Source organism: Rhamphochromis longiceps, linkage group LG1, assembly GCF_057381845.1.
Source record: "Rhamphochromis longiceps isolate RC_006_pf linkage group LG1, R_longiceps_female_GT1.1, whole genome shotgun sequence".
Classification (NCBI taxonomy): domain Eukaryota; kingdom Metazoa; phylum Chordata; class Actinopteri; order Cichliformes; family Cichlidae; genus Rhamphochromis; species Rhamphochromis longiceps.
The window spans coordinates 4,910,989-4,934,933 of NC_140557.1; the positions used below are offsets into that span (position 1 = coordinate 4,910,989).

The 23,945-nt window shown below is 38.6% G+C and overlaps 1 protein-coding gene across 1 annotated transcript in view; it reads right to left on the minus strand.

Annotated features, from left to right (window-relative positions):
- mmp15b (matrix metallopeptidase 15b) overlaps positions 1–9,759 on the minus strand; it is a 34,432-nt gene extending 24,673 nt beyond the window's left edge. Inside the window, exon 1 of the mRNA XM_085410999.1 lies at positions 8,799–9,759. Coding sequence (XP_085267125.1) covers positions 8,799–8,915 — 117 coding nt within the window. The 5' untranslated portion in view covers positions 8,916–9,759. The remainder of the gene's footprint in view (positions 1–8,798) is intronic.
- Positions 9,760–23,945: the final 14,186 nt, after the last annotated feature.

The following is a 23,945-nucleotide window of genomic DNA, read 5'->3' on the forward strand; positions in this document are numbered from 1 at the left end:
AAAGCATTTCAGCTCTAAGCCAGTGAAGCACTTTGGCCCAGGAGCTTCTTCATTCACCACCTTACAGGTTTTAACCAAAGGTTATGTGATCTAATACTTGCCATTTACACACTAATAACATTGTTGTTTGTTTGCATTGGTAAGAAAACCTCAGAACAAAAGCTTTTCTGGCAGTAGAGTCATTTGTTAGCACTGTGATTAAGTGTGCATATGTGTGCGTTCGTGTTTTGGAGCAGGAAGAAGTGTAGAGAGGTCAACTGGATGTGACCCTGACCCACCTCTGACTTAAGATAAGGAGGTTGCAAACACACACGTACAAACTAACTTACATTTCCTGAAAGACTTATCTAAGGACTCTCTCTCTCTCTTACAAAGTCAAGGCAAAGAAAACAGGTGTTGTTGTTGAAAAGGCGCTCTTTTCCTTTCAATTAACTTTAGCATGTATGTTTTTACTATTTAACAAAGACAGACACCCCTCTTATACTTTCTACAGCTGCAGTTACTCAAAGATCGGAAAAAATGTTGCCATTAGAGAATGCACACCAGACTGCACGTTTCACTTCTCAATTTTTAAATGTTAAATGTCAAAAACACATCACCCAAATGACAGAGAATCTGTAAAAAGAATTACTTTTCACTTCATCTCAGCAAATGCTCTTCACATTTCCTACTGCCCATCAAAGCAAACCAAGCAGTTTGCAACACTGTAATAGAGCAACCAATGGACAATTGACCAGAGCAGGCACAGAGGAAGGAGCAGTGGAGAGAAATATCAATTTCTATAAAAGCATGCACACACACACACACACACACACAGAGTGGGTGAGCCGAGAAAGACCCTGAGTTTATTTCCCTCTATGCAGAAGACTGAATCACAGGTAACATCACATACAGTGCTGTGAAAAAGTATTTGCTGCTTTCCTGATTTCTTCGTTTTTTGCTTGTGACATTTAACTACGATAAATATGCAAAAAATTAAGAAACCAGGAAGGGGCAGATATTTTTTTCACAGCACTGTATATCACAGAACAGTTTACCATATCTATGCTGCCTAAGCCCAGCCAGATTTAACTGAGGCTGCCCACTGAGTGCACAATGCACTGATAGAAACTCTGCAATGCAAAGAAAAGTCTGCCTTCTAAAGAATCTTTTGTCATGTCAGCCACTTGCTTTTCTCCTCTGTGATCAGCATCTCCACATGGTTGCTGTAATAATACCTGATAAAAACAGTAATTGCCTTCATGCTAGAGCTGGGCGATAGAACGATAACGATATGTATCGCGATATAACTTTCTCGATAGAAAAATTAAACTATCGCGATAGACCTCGCCGCTCGTCCTCTTAAAAAAAAGAAAAAAGAACAGCCAATCCAAATTAAGTAGCGCAGAGCCGAACCAATCACAGCCGCAGCGTCACGTCACGTGACTTGTTACGTACAGCATAAGTGCCAAGCCGCACATGTGTATTTGTTTGGGAAGCAGCCAGCCACCGTACTGCCCGGGTAATTAAGGAAAAGAGTGAGCCGACTAGAGAAATCAACCGAGCGTGACCGAAGGTTACCGAAGAGAAAACAGATGATGGTTCCAATGCCGGAGAGATTGTCGAACGGAAGAGCCATAGAAGTTCCGTAGTGTGAAGGTATTTTGGCTATTTCAAGTCTGACAAAAAACAGAGTAGCGTGCACTGTAAATTGTGCCGAAAGCTAGTCTGGAAATACAATAAACTGGTGCATGCGCTACGTCCACACGTACCCGGGTATTTTTGTAAACGCAGATTTTTCTATGCGTTTGCACCTTTCGTCCACACGTAAACGGCGTTTTTGGTCACTGAAAACGAAGATTTTTAAAAACTCCGTTTTTGCATTTACGTGTGGACTAGAAAAACTGAGAAAACGCAGCGTCAAAGGTGTGCGCATTTTTTGACGTCACACTGTGCGCCACGTTATTGTTTCGGTGAAATGAATTTCTACAATACTGTTAATTCTACTCTCTGCAGTGTTTAAATGCTTACATATACACACAGTTACTGTCCCTCCACACATAGGACTCGGTTCTGCTTCTATGCCCCAGCTTTGTTTACTTTTTCCCACCGAGGCTTCTAGACTTCTGATTGGCCAACATTTTTGCACGGTTAGGAATCTAGCGCCACCTGCTGCTTTGGCATGTTCATAGCAGCGTTTTCCTTCATTTCTGCCTTTATGTGTGGACGGGATTATTTTTTAAAACGAAAACGGAAAATCTCCGTTTTCAAAAATACCCGTGTACGTGTGGACGTAGCCTCAGTCTCTGACTGGAAGCGCTAATTCGTCATTCGGCTTTTGTCAGACTAAAGTAACTGTTAAAACTGTTTGAAAAGCTAAGCTATACAACAAGGAGAGATAGAGAATTTCCTTTTAGTTCTCAGTTTATTTGATATTGACAAAAGTTAGTCAATTTTGTCTGTTCTTCTGTAAAACAAACTAAGATTTATTTTTAGAATTAATATTTTGTTTCTAAGTGGAATTGACAATTTAGGAGTCTGATTCGTTTGTTCTATTTTGAAACTTAAACGCTTTAGTGGCTGCCTTTTGTGTAGTTTGCAATATTTGCCTTAATTTATCTGAAAAAGTCTCATGTTCCTTAAGTACATCTACCCTGTTGAACTTATTATGGGAAATAAATATTTAAATAAAAACAAGCTGCTGATTATTTCACATTTTACTTGTGAGCAACGGCACATTTAAATCTTACAAATATAGTTATTTGGCTTATATCGTGATAGATATCGTTATCGCCTGAAATGAAAAAAACATATCGTGATATGAAAAAATCTTATATCGCCCAGCTCTACTTCATGCCTTTATGTTCAGTGTTTTTGTGGAAGGCATCTGCTGTTGTCTCTACATGTGTTTTCTCTGTCCCATTGCTTTTAAATCTATGTATATTTACAACAGGCTGTTGTCAGGTACAAGGGCAGAGTTTCAGTGCTATTAGGAAGACGTATGGGGGCTTATGAACCCTCACCTCCATCGTCTAAAGTAGTAAAGTACTTCTGCCTGGCTGCTCACTTTCCCTCGTCAGCTGAGCTGAATACAAAACAACGTAAGGAATAGGAGAGGCCTCGTGTGTGTATGTGTGTGCGTACACGTTGGGCCTCGTCTATTAAATGGTCTTTCAAAGAGTCCTTGAGCTTACCTGCCAAAACCAGACCCAGCGATATACAGGGAGTTGTAAAACCTGGCAGTGTGTGTGTGTGTGGAAGTGAGAGAGCATTTGTGTGTGCCCACCACAATGTCAGCCAAGATACTAACAGCTTTTATTCCGAGGCTTGGTCTGCTGCCATCTTTTACCTTCTGACGTCCTACCAAGAGGATGGATAAGTAAATGAGAAGTGTTAGAGAAAGTGAGACCGACAGAGGAGGAGGAAACAGAAGAGATTTGTATTTGTTTAATTTGGAGGGATCAGAAATGCAAGAAGTGCAGCAGTGCAGTCTATCAGTGGGGCTTCATTTAACACATAATGGAAATAAGTTATGTGATTTAAAAAGAAAAATGATGTAAATCTAACCATAACATTAGTCTTATCACAGCTGCTTGTAATGACCTTAAACAAACTACCGTTGGCTCAATGCTCAATAACTAGCTAGTTAATATGAACTAATTCATTCTCACCTATGCTTTAATAATTAAGAATTTCTTGTCTTGTTATCAGCGTTCTTCCATCCAGATACAAAAATAAAAACTGAAATTCTCAATCAAAAATCAAGGTATGAACCACACTCTGATTTTACATCCAGACATGTAATTGTAATTTTTAAATTATTTCATGCTGCTAGAAGTGTTATGGGCTAGATTCAGCCCAAGACATATCTCACACCATAGCAAAGCTGAGGTCGGACAGAAGCTGTTGTGGCGTCGGTGTGGATTCAGCAGTCAACTCTTAAGACTTGCATTTCATTTAGACTTCTCTGTTTCTCTCTTTTTGTGAGCTGATCTAAACACTTGTGGTTTGAATCATAAAAAACTGACAAGCTTGCGCTGCAGTTCAAAGGAGTGTCCAGTGCTGAGCAACATTACCCGCTGTTCACATGACAAATAATAACAGCAATAAAAAGTTTAGATTAATCCACAGTGGAGTCAATCATGAAATGATCTGATGTTTAGCATTTTTACCTCAGAGTAATGAAGCGTACAAACTATCTACAAGTTTGCACTGGTTTCTCTCACCATTGAAACACATGATAGGTAAACCTTGATTATTTTAGCCTACAGTAGTCCACAGTTGCGTCACTATTTTTGACACTTCTTGTGGAAAATAGCACAGAATTAACGGCTGTCGCTGTCGTTTATCATATTCAAATACTTGTAAACACAAAAACACATATACACAAGAGCACAATGTCTCTAATGCACGATAAGAAATATCATTCCCCTTCCATCACATCCCCAACCGTCATTGTAGTATATATGTGTGAATATGATAGTCAATCACAAGGAAGTGGAGGGACAGTGTGCAGAACCTGAAGAGATGGAAGTTTGCAGATTGGATGGCTGCAAAGAGAATAGCAGTCTACTTGTGTGCTGCAATAAGTCACCTATTACCCCCTCCTCTTACCACTCTCACTGTTTCAGCTACAAATTGTTGCTGAACACATTTTGCATTCTCTCTATAAACCAAGCTTTTCTTATCATGTCCATGTCTGCACTCCCTCATCCGCTCTCTCTCCCTCTTATTCAAAACTTTTCGCTCACAGTTCCCTCTCCTCAGACAAGAGGGTCCATTGTATTTCCTGACATGCCCTGGAGTCCCAGGCCCAGCATGCATTTGCACAGTGTGTGTGTGTGTGTGTCCCAGTTAGAGAACAGCTGTCACATTCAGCCATCACATGCCGCACAGCTGAGACAGAGCGCTACCTTCCCCGTCAACTCCCTCCATCTTTGTCCCTCCTTCCCTCTTTTATAAACAAATCTATCCAATTCCCCTCTGTGTTTCCCTTCTGCTAATCAAAATATCTCAGATTCTTGTCACACACACTAATAATCCCTCTCTTTTTCCCTCTTTTCTTTTAACCTCCCACTTCATCCTTTTTGTCCAGACAGAGTAGGAGTTGGGGCCACATTCTAAAAACACAGCCTGAAGAGAGGATCAGACTTCCAGATAGAGTACTTCAATATGTGTATAGATTTCAAAACAGGTATTTAATTTAATTTTAACACAATACAACACAGATTGGCTTCTTTAAAACAAACCAAAATATATATTATTTAATTTTCTATGTTGATTACGTTGCACAATATACACTCATTTCTTCTTTCTTCTGTTATTACTACTGAAATTCAAGCATATTTTGCACTCACACATTGAAAATACCAAAACATAAATCTATAGTTAGTGATGGCGAATGCTCTTAGACTTCATTTATTCACTAAAGCAAGTTCTTGCCTCCCATTAAATTGTGTGAAAAATTAGCTGAGTCATCAACAAACAACAGCTCTTCTTCTAAGGTTGTCAAATAACATACTGTAATCTGACAGTCTCCACTCTGCAAGATTTACTGAACAATTTCTGATTTTTAGACTAAGCGATCAGTTTTTGTGTTGCTGCGAAACACTAAGATTATCTTAGCTGGTCAAGTGGAAAGATGGATGCTACAGGTGCCTATTATAATTTACTTTAAGGCAGCATTTGTATATTTGCAAAATGAATCATAGCGCTTATGGCATAGCACAATTGTTTTCTGCATACTGACTTTAATTGGGCGGGCAAAGCCAAGTAAAGGGTGGAATATTTTTTTTAGTCGTTTGAGAGAACTGCATGATCACATAAGTAATGGGTAATCTCCAAGTTCTTGACAGCAGACCCACCAGGTCACATTTGTGGTGATCATCAGTGACATTTATTTGCCTATCAAGAGCAACTCTGTTAGAGAAACTCCAGTTTATATATAAATGACTATATAAATATAGTGTCATTCTTCAGTAAGTGCTGCACACCACAAATAAACATGCAATTTCTGTTTACTATATTAGCTGTTATTACATCAAATGGCAGATTTCTCAATAATTTATTATTATTCATATAATTCTAATTGTCTACATATTACACTAAAACTTATCAACTTCAAAAGTGCAGTTATTTTATCATGCCCAAGAAAGCTGTATAATATATATATATATGCTTGGTGTTATGAGCGGCTGTGTGCAGACAGGAATAGGACCCAAGGTTCAGACTCCGGAGACAGATGTGAACTCAAAACAGCTTTAATGTTAAACTCAAATATAACATAACTGGAACAAATCAAAATAAACTTACACCAGTGGACTGACAGAACACACAGCTAGGTAACCAGTAGATCGCAACACAGATACAGAGAAACACAGGGCTTAAATACACAGAGGGCGCAATCAGGGAATGGGTAACAGGAGGGAAACACAGCTGGGGCAAATCAGGCCTAACGAGACAAGGGGAAGCGAAACCAGATGCATTAACCTCAGACAAGGACCTTCAAAATAAAACAGGAAACATGACACAGACTGAACTAAAGACACAGACTCGCACGCACTGCAACAGAGGGAACAGAGACGTGGGACCAGGGCAGACACAGACACTGACTGGACACGGGGATATAGCAACTAAGGATACACAGAGACGCGAACTAGACAAGGGGATACAGGTGACAGGGGAGACAGAGCAACTAGAGAAGACAGAGACATAAACCATAAGACAGAACTCAAAGAAACCAAAGACTAGAAAGTATAAATAATATAATAAACTCAAAAACCCTGGGTCAACGACCCAGGCATCCTAACATTTGGAGGGTAACAGTACTCATCTCTGTCCTGATTTTCATACATATTAATTTTTTCTGAGCCATGTTTTTTTTTCTTTTTTAAAATATCCTAAGTTGGAAGCGGTCAAGCATTTCTCCAGATACTCAAACCGTATGTGCCTCAACAAATTAGAAAAGCACAGTTCCCAGGATGCACCGACCACCAACCTCTGCATGTATGGAGCACTCCTAAGGTTAAACTGACAACATGGGTTCAATTGTTACAAACACACATGCACATTTAGCAACAAGCGGCTAGGAATTTCTCATCAGTCCACACAATGTGGAAACTCTTTGTCTGCCTTTGTGCATAAGCACACACCTGCACACACACAGACACACACACACATTCACCACAACTATGTTAACAGCTAATCAGGAAATGTTGTAAACTGACCGACAACCAGACAGCAACACCCCCACACCAAGGTCAGTGAGTTTGGTAATGCAAGCTCACCTCTAATGATTGGGAGGTCTCAGTGTCTGTCAGTCTGTCTCTTTCTCTTTCTCAATCTACACACAACAGAAACTCCAGCACTGGTCAACTTTTTGTCAACTCTTATCTGTTTTTGTCTCTCAAAACAAACAAGTGTGATGGATGAACTGCTGGACTGGTGAAGTAAGGGTACAAGAAGCAGTGGTTCAAGTTCCAACTTGATACTCTGGCATTTACTGACACACCTAAGTACACATGGAATAAATGTGTACCAATGGTTTCACTGGTTACAAGGAAGCGAAACCTACAAAAAAAGAAATAGCCAGTGGATATTTGAGAAATGAGCTCGCTTCCAAAACAGTTTATGAAACTTTGGCTCTTCAGGTAATGATTAGTCACAAAGCATCTTTGCATGTGTGTACATAAGATTAACCATTTACTTAAGTTAACTGGCAGCACTCCTACATTCAGGCATAGCGCTCATTAAAGGAGGACAACAAAAACAGAAAAACTACGATATATACATTTACTAAAAGATGCATAATTTCTGAGCCATCAGCTGCCCAGCACTGTGTGCACTCCAGGTGAACCATGGAGGAGGTCCAATACTAGGACTTTTTTTTTTTCACAAAATGTCTAAAAACATTATTTGTGAGAAAGTTTTAATTACAACATAGAACTACTATTGCCAAGTGTTGTTGTTGTTGCCACCCACTCTTCGCACACAGATATATGCAGATATATGTGATGTGTGTTTAATGGAGGGAAAAGTTTTAAATGTGTACAGAAACATTTATCTGCTATCAAAAGTCTACAGTGTGTGTAATTAACCTGTAATCAACAGGTGACACACGCGCATGTAAGCAGGTGACTTTCCCAAACCTGATAATAGACATAGTGGCTTGTTGCACTCTTGACTCTCACATCTGCACCCAAGCAAACAGAAAAAAGAGCACAAAAGGAAACCATGCCTAAATCTGTGTTAACTCAGCGGGGAAACACTAAGATTAAATGAAAGAAATAAACGATATATTTTTGTTTGAAAGCGAAACAAAATCGTGTTCCAATATATCACTCCAGTATCAAATTATCGCCGACTGTGCTAGAGTTTTCAAACTGTGAAAAATGCAGAAATACGAGTATTAAAAAGAGGAGAAAAGCAAAATTAAGTGTCTGATGCACATTTGCTGGGGATGGACCGTCAAATGTTCAAGGTGTTCCCTCGAAATACTCATACAAAACCAACATCATCGTGTAACAGGCGGTAAATGGATCGTGTGCTCTGCCTTATTTTTGATAGGCATGGACATATTGCGCTTCCAAGAATAACTATCAAGTCAGTACGCCGTTTAACAGATGAGTAACATTTAGCACAACTATGGTTAATTTAATTAACGTGATATTATAGAAATATACACCCAAGTCAAACAGAATTCTTTATGGCAAAACAGTGGAGAATCCCTGCTTTGTGTTGACTGCTTAAAATAAAGCATTTCGATCATTTGCGATGCCTAAAGGCGCCCGAAGCCTCTCACATCTTCTGTGCCGTCTTACCTCTGTGTTAAACGCGCTCTCTTCCGCTGCACGCGCTCCTACAGCGCACAGCCAAAGCGCGAGGAGGGTGCGTCTCCAGAGCAACCAGAAGCAGCTGTCCCGCGAGCTAGTGGCCATGGTGCGGGCTCGAGGGGACCTCCTTCGTTGTAGTTCGATCCCAAGGGTTAAATAAGATCTCTCAGTCGTGTTTTACTCGCTGGTTTGTGCCGTAAAAAAGAACCCAAACTTTAGTAAACTAGTCCCTACAGTCTGCAGCAATCTTCAAGAGCGCATCTGCTAACTGCCAAACAGCTCCATCCCTGATACAGTTACAATTTCTACATAAAAGTAAGCAAAATGTTCCCGTGAGTGCACACAGCTTCACTCGTTTTCTTTTTTACTCCGCTGGCAGCGAGTGTCACCTTCCTTCGCGGACTGAGCTCTTAACAGAAGCGGGAGTTGCCCACGAGAGCGCACGCATTTAATTTAAATCAAAATCGCTCCTTAATTAGTAACCTCCAACGTGCACTTCAAAAAAAGAACCAGCAATGACCATTATCAGGAAACTGCGTTTACCACGGGAAAGCTTGACATTAATTTTACTGCGATCATGTCCAGATCCGGTGAGCTAATAACCGCGTCTCGTGATCATAATGCCCAAAATAGTGCAGCTGAATTTAACCAGAGCAGCAAAGTTGCAAAGTCCAAAGTTCAGCACACTTGACCGATTCCTTCAGCAGCAGTTGCAAGAAGTAAACAGTCGAATATGAATGTTTCAGATCGGGACCTGTCCTTTAAAAACACATATTAGACGGTTTCTTTGCCCTTTAAATATCCAGTTTTCCCTGTTCTCGGAGGAAATGTTCTCGGGAGCCCGGTACTTTGTTAGTTGCGTTCAGTCCTGTCCTGAAACAGGTCCCGTGTTGTCACCCTCCGGGACCGGGACGGACAATGGTCCTCGGATCCTGCTGTTACTGCACCTGGATCACGCTAACGGCGTTTTCCTGCAGTGCCTTTCAAAATAAACACATAGTCGGGCTTGATTGTGGGGAGGAGTCAAAGAGGATGCAAAACTTATATTCTCCAGATTTTCTCATTTATTTTCATTATAATATTTCATCTCACCACCAAAAAGAATATTAAGAAGGAAAGTGATGAAATAATGTTTTGGCTTATCCAAAAGGAGCACAAATAGCACACATTAATTAACATGAGAACTTGGGTCCATAAAAATACGGAATTCAGTTTTAAGCAGTGAAAGAGTGAGAAAGTGCTGCTGGGTAAGGAAAGACTTTTTTTTAAGGTGCACTTATTTGATAAACTTGATAAGCATTTGATATAGGCATCAACGAAAGTGTAGCATAACTCCACTATCTTCTATTAATGATAGCTATACATGATTTTTTTTATATTTTGAAGGCAATGCACTTCCGGTATTAGCTTATCTGATTCAAAATTGACGCTTTTATTAGTCGGACCGATGTGGTTTTCCACCAAAACGAGATAATCGACTACATACACACACACACACTACTAATTATAAGATATGCGATGTATAAGGTGAGTATACTTCTATAAACTCAGTCATCAATTTGACATCATTGATATTGTAAGATCCCTTGAGTAACATTCCTTGAATATTGTTCCACAGAATTTCTGCTATTGTTATAAGTTAACAAAAAAGAACAAACTTTGTTTTGTTTAGAAACTAAGAAGGTGGCTGATAGGCAGTCAGCATGGATTAGGGTGAGATGAAAGCACTTGTCATCAGTCAGAGAGGTTGCTTAGACAGAGATGTCCCTATCAGTGGATCTAATCTAAGACAAGAGGAAACACCTCCCTGCTGAATGTCTCCAGTTTAACAATAAAACCCTTTAACTGCTTCCAAATCCAAACATAAGGGTTAATGGGGTCTTGATGTTTTAAGAATATGTCATGTATGCAGTGCTTGATATTGCAGGATAGTGCAGCAAAACAGTTCAGTGAACTTTTAGCTGATGATGATGATGATGATGATGATGATGATGATGAGATGATGAGATAGCCTTTATTTGTCAGTTAAAGGTCTTTTGCCCATAACCGAGAGCTAGAAGTCTGTCATTGGGAAGAGGTGATGTTTTCAATCAGTTTGCACAGTGTTTGTAAAGAATTATTTCTTCAGAACTTGAATGTCAGCACATACAAATCAGCATATAGTACATTCAAAGTCGACTGTTCCAAACACTTTTTATTGTAAACTGTGTTGCATGTGTGTGTTGAGTATTTACAGTTGTGGTCATAAGTACATACACTCATCATGGGCATTAGTGGTAATTAGGGGCTTTGCATGATTTCTTTGACCTTATACATCAGTTTATACACACATAAATTAAAAAGAAAAAGTAATGTAATCGACACACTGAGATAAACTATATAACTGTGACAACATTATTGTTGTTGTTGTTTGTGAATTTAAATTGGAGCAGTTCCACTCAGGAGAGTTTCATCATTCATAATCTAAAATAAAGCACAAGTACTTCAAATTTTTTAAATAAACACAGTGTTTGAAAAAACTTACTCTGTTAGACTTAAGCGCTTTATTGAAGTTTGGAGAAAGGTTAACTAGTGCTAAAGAATTTTCATCCAGCTTTGTGAAAAATTAAAAAAAACATAAGCGACAGCAAATCAGTAAACATGTTTTGACAAATAGGAATTTCACATCTTGGGAATATCCACATTAATATGGTTTGTAGTTCTCTTTTCTGATTTTACAAATAGAAATTTTGTGTTATCACAACTTTTTTTTTGTTTTTTTTGTTTTTGATCTTCCTCCAGGTGAGCAGCCATTAGATACTGCTTACATTACAGACTGAAGGTGAGCTATGTTCACATCAACTAACCAAACACACAAAATCCATATTTTACGGGCAGCATTTGTATCTCAACAAGAAAAGGGAAATCATGCAAAACACAATAGCTCATATAAGCACTGCAATACATACTAATAGTGTATTGGATATGTATTATTTTGTGCTATGCTATTGTATAGATTACAGAAATTTATCAGAAACACTGGAATGCGTAATTCTGTTATTCTATTTACTGTAGTCCAGTAATAAAAACAGGTTATATATCATCATATGCGTACCATACATGCACTTGTAAGACCTCAATGTACACAGTGTATATGTAAAATGTAAATGTCTAGAAACAGTCTGGTTTATTCAGTATGATCATGTTTATTCCACTTTAGTGTTTTTCATCGTTTCTATAATGTGAGGGCCACCTGCCAGAATGGAGACCTGCATGATGAGCCAGTACAGCTGCCAACAGACTAACATGAAGTGCCACAAATACACAAACATATAGATGGCCTCTAAATCTACATTAGACTTGAGTTGGTGGCTTTAATTCTACTTCATATAATAACAATACCAGGTTCATGCATCTCTCACAACCTCGTCTGTGGCCTGGCATCAGACTCAGGAACTTTGTTGTCACAGTGGAAAAAGTGGGATGTGTTCACTCATTTGTATATTTATGAAAAAAGTTCATAATATTTAGTATAAAAAATATATAAAAAAAAAGAAAAAGAAAAACAACCAGCTGAAGTTGTTTTTAAGGTTGTTTTGATGCACTACTGCCATCTGTTGGTCATAGCGGTGACATACTGCAATTGGCCTGTGACGATAAATTGCCTTAAATTTCAGAATAAATTAGCATCTAAAAAGATAACTTAGTGCTGAATGTGTAAACAGATAGATAGATAGATAGATCTCTAACAGCACGTTTTTATTTAAAAAATAATTTACATGAAATGGCAACAAGTTCCTATTACAGCTGTAATATTATTGTTGTTTTCTTTTTACTCTGCATTTAAAAAATAATTGTTAATATGTTCAGATGTAAATGTTGTAGGTGTTAGTCTTCTTTTTTCCGCCATAGGTACTTTTTAAAACAACATACTTTTGTGCATTGTTTGTGAAAAGTATGTTGTTAAACATTTTATTACACATACATATTATATTGTATATGTTATATTTTAACATAACATGATGTTATGTTAATTTATTGTTGTAAGTAACCACTTGTTGATTCACAACAGGCTGTTTGTTCAAGTCTTTTCACTGTGACCGATAGAAATCAGTGTTAATCGGTATCCTGATTGGTATTAGGAAGTATTCCTGAGATAGAATGACAAAAAATATTTTACCCGTGGTCAAAGAAGTGTTTTTTGATTACAGGGTGGTGGTCCAGGGTTGCTTGGACTTCTTCTTGGGCCTCCCTACTTCTGCTGGGATAGACGTGCAGTTGCTGGTGGTATGTATGGCCTCAGGTTTCCAGTACTCTTGAGGGCTGCTAATGTACCTGTGGGCCGATATGCCAATATTTCTTTTTCGTTGTCAATATTATTACACAGGCCCTGTGAGCGGTGACAGCAGACCATTTGTTAATTTCCATTGCTGACACTGTCCAATCAAATCTCTTAATGTAACGGGCCCCTCCCATACCTTCCCTATTTGTTTGTGCACCTTGTAGAACAACGTTTAGTATTGAAGTGGTTGATACAGATGGACAAAGAAAAGCTAAAATGTTGAAAGAGAAATAGAAAAAGAAAAAAGAAATAGTCAAAGAAAAATGTGCCAAGTAAGCCCTGCGGACACAAGAGGGTGCTGTTTCTAGTGCTACCAAGAAGTACTCTAGGAGGGAAAGCAGCCCCAGAAACAGTGCAGCGGGGCAAGGTATAATTAATATGGACATAACTAAGAAAGAAGGGAAATAAAATTAATAGCAAGTGTGCAGTTTTCAAGTGTCACATGCTGCACTGCAGTGAAACTGAGATGTCCTAACCCAACAGGTGTACCAGCATGATTAGAAAGAAATACTGTTTTAGTATCAATATACATATTATGTGTATGGAATTATTTTTTTTGTTGCACAAATAGTGTGCACACTTAACTGGACCATATGCTGTTTTAACCAACTAGAAATGTCAGGGCCAATTGTTATTTCTTTCTTTTTTTGTCCAGTGATGGGTGCAGAAGATTGTCAGGGGGGGATTTGTGATAGATCGATTGCACCAAGTGAAACTGAAGCTGTTACGATTTTCATTGGGAGTGACCAGAATAGACAAGATTAAAAACAGATCTATCAGTGGGACAGATCAGTGTGAGCTGTTTGGAGACAAAGTTAGAGAGGCAAGGATGGGATACTTTGGCCACGTGGAGGGATAGTGGATATGTTACACAAAGGATGTTGAACATGGAGCTGCTAGGGAGAGAGTAAAGAAGAAGACCTCAGGGGAGGCATGCATCATAGAGTTTAGAGTGGTCTTAAAGCCCACAGACCTTCCACAAATTTGTCTCTTAAATTAAAAGGTTTTATGTTCTATTATAGCTCAATAAAACTTAAACCTCATCAGGCATCATCTACCATTTTAATTTTTTCGAATCATTTCTGTCCACTATACAGGATGAAGTGCTGGCTTCTCTGGTGGCTGGTGTTTTTTGTGTCACACCAACCCTCTGCATGTCCTCCCCCAAAAACAGACTGAACACAATGGAAGATCAAAGTTCAGGAGGTCAGGGTTCCTGCGAGGATCAGTGTCAGAAAGGTAGGCTGCTTTCATTTTGTCCGAAGGCTGTTGTTTCCATGCTTCAGGGTGAAATGTCGCACCTACACCTTTGTTCTTCTGTAACACAAGTAAATCAGAATGTACCAAAGTTTTCAGGTGGAAATGTGACAGATTCTGTAGGACTCAATCAACTTGAATTTAGTGAAAATGTGCATATATTTTAATTCTTTTATTTTACAGATGATTCCTGTTGCTGTATGAACCATGTAGACAACATTCTTAAAAAGGGAAGCCTTGATGACGCTATCAAGTAAACTCATTCGTTCCAAATCATAGCATCGTTTTTTTGATTGTTTTTACCCTTTTGGAGTTTAATACTTTTGAAAACTCTTTGATCAAATATGTATGTAAGAGTGAACGACAGAGAGTTGAGATTTTAAGGTATTTAAGACTGTTTGTGGTATGAAAATAATGAAAGTCTTTACAACAACCTAATATTTTCTTGTCCTTTTTCACAAGAGCAATTATGCAGCTGGAAGAGTTTCCACTAGAAGATCAAATAAAAGGAACTGTTTCATCAATGAGTTCTGACAATGTTGTTACCCTCGTGTATAAACCCAGTGGTTCCTTTGAAGGCCTCGACATTTATGCCAGCTATAATGAGGTATTTTTAAAAAATATGATTTCAGAGTAATTCAGAATTACTGTGACACTGATATTTTAACTTGCTAATCATTTTTAAGAAGCAGAACTGGAAATATCAGTTTTGTATACCATTTTGGTCCAGACTGAAATGTCTTGGCAACTACTGGATTGTCATGAATGTGGCTGTGTGCAGACAGGAAAAGGATCCAAATGCAGACTGAAAGGCAGGACGTGAATTCAAAAATCACAGCTTTATTGCTGGATGCAAAACAATACAAAACTAAACTGGAAAAATCTAATAATAATTTACACAGGGGAACACATAGAGAGGTACACAGCAATAAGGGAGTTCCTCATGGAACTGAGGAAGACACTGGAAGACACTGACATAAATACACAGAGGGATAACCAGGAAGTGAGAACACATGGGGAACACACCTGACACAAATAACCATAACGAGATGCGGGAAGCAAGACCGAACAGAATGAACATGGAAACACGAGACCTTCACAATAAGACAGGAAACAGAGGAACATGATGCAGAAGTGGAGGAGAGGCAGACGAGAGGGAGCGAGGGAACACGGGGGAGAGAGAGCCAAAATGACGGGCCGGGGAAACATAAACCCAGATGCACAGAGGGAGACAGAGGGCAACCACACAAGGAGGAATCTAAATCACAAAAGCTAAACAGAATATAAACTTTAAGAATAACAAGTGGACTTAAACATAATACAAAATGACAAAAAACACAAGAAAACTGAAAACACTGGGTCAAAAGACCATGACACTGGATGACTTGCTTTAAAATGACATCCATAGATTTGGTTAAAAAATGATGACATTTTTATTCTATCACTGTTAAGAAAACAAGATGGATTGTTAATGTACATGTATTTTGATTACCTTTGCTCTGATTTTCCCTAATCAACGCAAAATGTTGTATATTACTTACTCAACATTCCTTGTTTCCTTGTTTTAACCACAACATTTATGCATTAAAGTTGATGCTGTTTCACATTTAGGAATCTAAGAATCTTGATAACTTGTCATCTAATTCCACAAATTTGACATCGTTTTGATTAAAATGTCTAAACAGCAGTAATGGATTCCCATGTAATTCCCCAATAAATCTGCAGCTGTGGTTTGGAAAGGACCCATCCTGCCCTCTGTGTACAGTCCCAGCAACACTCAAGCACATCTTGGTTGGTTATAGGACTAGCCTTACTCAGGGCAGATACACATGGAGACACAACCAGGTCTGTCAGTTTTCATCAGCATTTGTCCGGGAAGGGGACAAGCTGAGGACTAGCTCTTCAACCCTGGAACTGGGCCCGCTGAAGGTTGCCAGGGATTGGCAGATGCAAGTGGACTTGGATCAGAGGCTAATTTTTCCCACAGAGATCATAACGACTACTCTGCGACTAGACCTTGTCCTTTGGGCTAACTCCCAAAAACTTGCATACATCACTGAGCTGACGGTACCATGGGATGATGCAATTGAGGAAGCATTTGAGCGTAAGAAGCTGCAGTATGCCAACTTAGCAGCTGAGGCAGAGGACAGAGGCTGGAAGATCAAGATGCGCTCGGTGGAAGTGGGGTCCAGGGGCTTTGTTGCCAGTACAACAGTGAAACTGCTTAGAGAGATTGGGATCAGAGGACAGGCACTATGGCAGGCTATAAGAGAATTAGCTAACAATGCTGAGAGGACCAGTCACTGGCTATGGATAAAAAGGGCTGACATCAACTGGGCAGCTAAGGCCGTCAACTAACCCAGAGATACACACACAGGATTGATCAACCTGTGGTGGGCTTGCCTCAGCAGAGGGCATCAAAAGGGTAGAAAACCTAACATTAGAAAGTTTGCTGGTTGACCGATACAGCTGTCTCGTGCCTCCTGGAGGCTGTGCAGTTAACCTCATGCCCACATAGCAGACAGGTCTGGCCCGGCTCTGGTGTATCACCAGCACTGGTGGCTGACTTCTGGCATGGTAAGTGGTATGTCATCCAGATTTGGGCCAGGTCTGGCATAGATGGCACTGTTTATGTGATGGCATGCTACATCTGGCCAGATTGTGGTTTGGTTTATGTGGCCCTGACTCATAGAAAACAGGTCTGGGCCAGATCCGGCATCAAGCCACTTCTGGCTGACTGGTGTCATGGCAGGGTGTATGTCAACCAGATGTAGGCCAGGTCTGGCAATGATGGCACTGTTTATGTTCCTATTTTCCTATTTTAGTTAGACGTATAGAGGGGGAAGAGGAAGGATGATATGACAGTACCCCGAGGCACCCCTGTGCTGCTCAGGATGTTATCCGAGCTCTTCAGCTGGACATGCTATGTTCTGCCATCTGCTCTCACTCAATGTTCATTGGTTCATTAACTTGTGCCCATATTAAATGTTCCATTTTAATCTACATCTGGTCTTTACATCGCTCGTGTTGCTCACTTGAAAATTTTTTAGTCTGTTTTCATTTAAAGTTTCTGCTGCCAAAGATCAGCTGATGATCTGTAAAAAATATTAAACATGGAAAAACTGGAATATTTGACCAGTGCAGTGTTTCCTCAATCACCTGTCTGTCTCCTGCTTATTATGGTCTATTAAACTGGACTTTGCCATGCACTTCCTTTTTTGTTTTTAATTTAAACCACCGTTAATGGAAATGCTGCAAAATAAAATGAAAGTGTATTTTCTCCACAGGTGCCTGTTTCTGGCTCTGACACAAATGGCACTGAGTCCTTCTTCTCTACAGACCAGAAGATTTTAACATACATTTCTCTGATTGGCTGCAGTCGCTCTCTTTTTGCCCTCATCATCACTGTTTTGCTCTTCATCACAAATAGGTAATTATTATTATTTTTTGCTTGATGACATTCTTTAAACTTTAACCCTCCTTTCCTCCACATTTTTAGTAGCATCCTCCTGTCCTGGTCCCATGATTTCTCCAGCATCTGCTTCTGATGTTTTATCAGTTAATTATCCTTTTTTCCTTATCCCATCGTCTCTTTTCATCTTGCAAGAAATTTCAGATTTTCTTCTATATTTATATTATACATTCTTTCTTCTCTGACTGGATTTTGACCAAACAGGATATGACCAAATAATCTATGTGAAAGTTGTGACTTACCATGAATCACATCTCCTGTATTTGCCAGAAAAGTCAGAGAACGTGTCTCTATGAAGGTCCACATGGGTCTTGCTCTTCACTACTCCCTGCTGGCCACTTTCAGCTGGATGGCTTTGGAGGGATTCCACCTCTACCTTTACTTTGTCCAAATCTTTTACATCAATGTCAGCAGATACCTGCTCAAACTCAGCGTGGTGGAATGGGGTGGAGTCGAGTACTCCAAACAGGAAGTTCTCTTTATCAGATTATCGTCTTTATCAGGCAGACCAATGAAAATGCAATGTAAGGAATGAATTTGCCAGCATGTAAAAACTCGTGAAATATTTTACATTCAGTTTTTGGCATCTCCAGCTTCCATGAAACTGCAATCTAAGAAACAAATTTGGATGCAAAATCTTAACTAATTTTTATTTATTAACTTTTTTGTATGTGCATCAGAATTTCTGTTTACTTGCATTGTTAGAAAAAAAAAGAATACAATTTGTTTTGGTTGATACACTGACTCACCTACATATTTGTAACAGAATGCCTTAATTGCTTTTCAATGTGTAACATTTTTATCATCATCTATTTCCTTTCTTTGTAGGTGCTATATTACCCAAGGCATAGTGAAAATGGTGACTACAGTGGGACCGTTCGTCATTGTGTTTCTCTTTAACATGATTAAGTTTGCGGTGACAATCAGATGTGTTTTCACTGTTGGCCAAAGCAGAGAGGTAATTTTTTTCATCTTTTTAAAACGATCTTGAAGATAAGTCCGATATTATCAAGATGGTGTAGGAGTGAAGGCAGCCTTTAACCCATAATTTCCTTAGGGATTAATAACGTTCAATCAATCAATCAATCAATCAATCAATCAAGATCATTCACCTTTTTTAAATTTCTATCCTCTTTTTACTTGATAAAAATACTCTACAATGGGTTGTCTAATTTGGCTTTTTTAAATAAAATTTTATGTACTTGTAATATTTTACCATCACGACTTAAAATTTCGTTTCCATTACACACACACTGTATGAGTAAACAGCCGTCTGTTAAGAGAACGAAATTTCAAACAAACTGAAAGTTTTCTTTTCAAGGACTCTGCAGGTCATCTATAGCCTGCTGTATTATGTTTCTTTCTATATTTGTTAAATCATTTTTGGACAGACTGAATGCAATAGAGCCATGCACAGCATGTGTCCCCTTCTGGGAGTAGGCATTCTGCTTAACCTTCCCTGGGGCCTGGTCTCCTTCTCATTTGGACAGCTGTCCACTGCTGGCCTGTACCTCTTCTGCATCCTGAACTCACTGCAAGGTCTGTACAGTCTGCCACTATGTGTGTTTCTGTTGAAGGGACTTATGAGGATTAGCCTTTCAACAAAGTTAAGGTAAACTTCTGATCATATGCAACATGGGCAAACCATAATTTGCCCAAAAAGTCACTAGTTAACGTGCGCATGTTACACCCCTGAAAACAGGGGGAAAAGAATTACAAGAGTGATTTTGACATGCTTCTCTCATGCAGTTGTTTATTGCAATCAAAATGAACATAAATATTTCACATTCTGTACTGCTTAATGTCACATGGTGGAAGGAAAAGCTAAATAATAAACCAAAATGATAAAGTGCTTTCTATACATATACCTGAACAGGTTTCCTGACAAAATGGTTGTAGCTCCTGCCGTTAGCTTAATGGCCATTATACTGTATAAAATTGAGGCACAAAACTGCCGTGTCTATGTGCACAAAACAACTGTAATATAATGCTTCTAAAGCTTACAAAACAGTGAAGGGTTACCTATTACCTTCTACATGCATTTCTAAATCCTTTGCTAATTCATAAAAACTGCATAAAACCTAAAAAATTTGCTTTGTTTGTTGTTCAGATGTAATAATATTCCTGTTAACACAACTAGTTTAGAGCAGACTGATGCTAAAGTTAAAACAGTCATTATGTTGCCCCCATAAAGAATGTTTGTTTAAAAGAAATACCTCCCACGGACCACGCAGAATCACCTCTGTATTTTAAACATGGGGGGGCTATCCCAGCTACCATAGAGCGAGAGGTCAGGTACACCCTGGACAGGTCACCATCCTGACACAGGGCTTGAAGTAACAAACAAACAGTCAGTAAATCTATGGTTGGTCTATACATCTACATCTGATTTGACACAGTGGCTTGAATTCAAGTTTATATGATAACAGGCTCATACGAGGCTCATATATCTCACATATCTGTCTGTGTCTTGTTATTATTCATCATTTACAATGTAAAAAATAAAATAAAACAAAATATTTTTTCATACTTATCTTAAGAAAATCACAATACACACAAAACTGGAAATTTCATAGTTTATGTTCAGTTTGGTTTTTTGGCTGTTTTAGGAGGGGTGTGGGTCGCAGCAGTGAAATACAACACTTGGCCTCTTATGACAAATTGGTTCAAATTAAATCAAATTAAAATTATCATCTAAAAAGAAAACTTAGTGTTGAATGTTTCTAAAGAATGTAAATACAGTGTCCAGTACTAAGTGCAATTTGAAGTGCAAGTTTCACTAATTTAATGTAAGCCTGTATTTGCTCGACACTGCTGCATCTGTGGAAGAAGAGATGAATATATTTTTAGTTTTCTGTCAGCTGATGCTTCCTCTTTTTTATTCTAAAAGTAATTTACATGAAATGTCAGCAAGATCCAAACAATCTTTTCAGAGTTACTCATTTGTTTTTTCTCTGCTGGCACATCAGCTCTGCTCCTGATTCTGCTCAGATAAAACGGACTCTGCAACATGCAAAGGTAGGCTATGCTTTGGTTGTCTTTATGTTACAGATCTAATTCAGGTTTTCGTCCTTTTCTTGCAGAAAAAATTGGTAATATGAAGACATATAAATGTAAATACTGTAGCTCAGGAGGTAGAGGAGGCCATCTGCTAAGTTTGGTTGGTGGTTCAATCCCTGGCTGCTACGTCTGCATACTAAGTGTCCTTGGGCAAGATACTAATGCCATGTTGCTTTCTGAGGAATCCATCAGAGTTTGATTGTTCAATAGACAACACGCAGGCATATAAAAAGGGCTTGCATGAATGAGGCATGTTGTGTGTTTTCAGTGCTTTGTGAGAGTAGAAAAGTGTTATATAAGAACCAGTCCATTTATTGTGTTAATGTTTAACATCAGGTATTCCATTAATTAATATTCTAATCTTTAGTAGTGGTAGTGTAAGAGATGTAGCACAAGTGGACACAGTCTATAAAATTTGGCTTTTTTTAGGCCTTACTTTGAAGGTTAGCTTCCTGAGATGTCTTGTTGTAGTTGTATTTCCTGCTGTATCTATTCTTTGGAACTAATATTTCTTCATGTGTTTCCACTAAGACAAGAACTCTCGACCCTATTACTATTTAGAAATGTTTTTTGAATGATTATTAACAGCAATGAGGTCGATATTATAGAGAGGCAGGTCTGCTGATTCCCATAATGCTCTTTCTAGGAACATTATGCAAATAATATGTAAATAACATATAACATCCTGTTGTGTGTCACCCATGGTTGACTCACAGCAGGTTGTTTGTGCATGTGCTTGGATGTGACCATGGAAGAATGTCCCCAGTTAATGTGGGAATTATTATAAATTTACTCCAATAATAAAACAAATAAATTAATTTAGTATAAACAGTGGGCATATAGGATTCTTTGTCTGTTGTCACTGTATGAGGTCAGATTCTAAAAGCTGAAAAGCTGAAATAAAGTCTAGACTTTAATTTTTTTTAATGGAGAGATGCAAAGATCACATAAAATTTGTTAGGTTACCAGTTTTGGTTCAGTCATGATGAATCATGGACGATGAAGCATATGGAGATAATATCAGCAGTGCTCTGATCAGCTGCTTCAGCATTCAACAACATATTAAGGCTTCATATTATTTCTTTCAAATGATGTAAAATGTGCAGACTTGTGTAAGCAATTTTGTGACCCAAAACTCATTCAGAATAATTCAAACTTCTTTTTAACCCAGCTATTTGACACAAACTCTCAGTTAGAAAATATATAAACTAGAGATGGCACGATACCACTTTTTTATGTCCGATACCGATATCATAAATTTGGATATCTGCCGATACCAATATGAATCCGATATAGTGTGTTTTGTAATCAATAAAAATGTTTTTTATAAATATCTTGCTGCATTTTATATAAGTTCATACTCCAGTTTTAAAAAACAAAACACTAAAGCTACTTTGTTATACCTGTATGCAAAAAATACCCTACACCCAAAATATTTTATAGTTCAGCAACACTGATCAATCTAATAAACTTAAACCTGCACCATCCTCCCTATTCTGGTATTTTAAAGAGTACTTAGCATAAATATTAAGCAACCTAACTAATAGGGTTGCCAACTCCCAGCAGAAATATTAGGGAACCACCCCCCACCCTCACGATGCTTAACGTAATCAACTTTAATTTAATGCACGTGTAAAACTAATGCCCAGAAATCAATTATTTTTCTACAATAATTAAATAGACTCTCTATTCAACAGAATTGCAGACTGTACAGATGGTGCCTTCCCAAAGGAAAAAGTAGTATAGCTTACTGGGTTATATGTTAGACTTCATAGTTACCAGATACAATAATGGATTTCTATACATTTAGTCAGATGACCACTTTAGTTGTAAGATTCAGATAACTATTAAAAGTTAGTCATTTTAAATGAAATAACAAAGTAAAGTATTTTTTGTGCCCCCCCTTTCTCTGCTAATGCCCTGCGTGGCCCCCTGGCCACACTTTGCTAGACCCGCCCCTGCACAGTTACCAGCTGTCAGCTACTTAAAAAAGGATCCTGGTGTTATTTGTCTCTCAGAAACAGTTCACAACTTCCCTTCAACTCATTCATGTCACCTGAAAGTTAAACCTGTTTCTCCATCACCTGTTCAGCTCTGATGATTCAGTAAGGACATCTCCTGGTTTCATCTTCATGTTTCCCTCTCACCACATATCCAAACCGATATCATGACCAGCAGCTTTTACAGCTGTGGCTCCAACAAACATCAACTGCTACTAGAAAGTAATATTAAATCAATTCTAACAACAGCTGATCAAGCTTAAACGTGCTGCTGTTGTTTATCCGCTGGTCTCCTCTTTCTAGTATTGATGTGTCGGTCGCGAACGAAACTGCTCTTAGAGCCGACTCTTTCAAATCAAATCAAATCAAATCAAAATTTATTTATATAGCACATATTAAAACAACAGTGTTGACCATAGTGCTTCACAGTCAATAAAAACATGAGACAGTTAAAACAAACAATAAAAGGACAACAAACAATAGGTAACAACGCAACAAGCTAAAACAGCCAACTAGACAGAATCAAAAGCCAAAGTAAAAAAATAAGTTTTAAGACGTAATTTAAAAGACTGGATAGACTCAGCAGTGTGAATATGAACAGGGAGGTTATTCCAGAGTCTGGGTGCCACGGATGCAAAGGCCCGGTCGCCTCTCGACTTCATTCGAGTCCTAGGTTGTGCTAGGAGCCTGTGGTTGGACGATCTAAGTGCTCTGTTGGGATTGTATGAATGGAGTAAATCAGAAAGATAACTGGGCGCTAAATTATTCAAAATATTAAAAGTGAACAAAAGAATTTTAAAATCTATATGATATTTAACAGGGAGCCAATGTAATTTGGCTAAAACTCTCTTTGAAGTGAACAATGCGAGCCGTGGGGGGGGAGGGGCGGTAGTTACACTCGCAGTAGCATAGGAACAGAGCAGGAGGGAGAGAGAGAGAGAGAGAGAGAGAGAGAGAGAGAGAGAGAGAGAGAGAGAAAGAGAGCCAGGGACAACAACGTCACATTAGAAAGGTATAGTAATCAT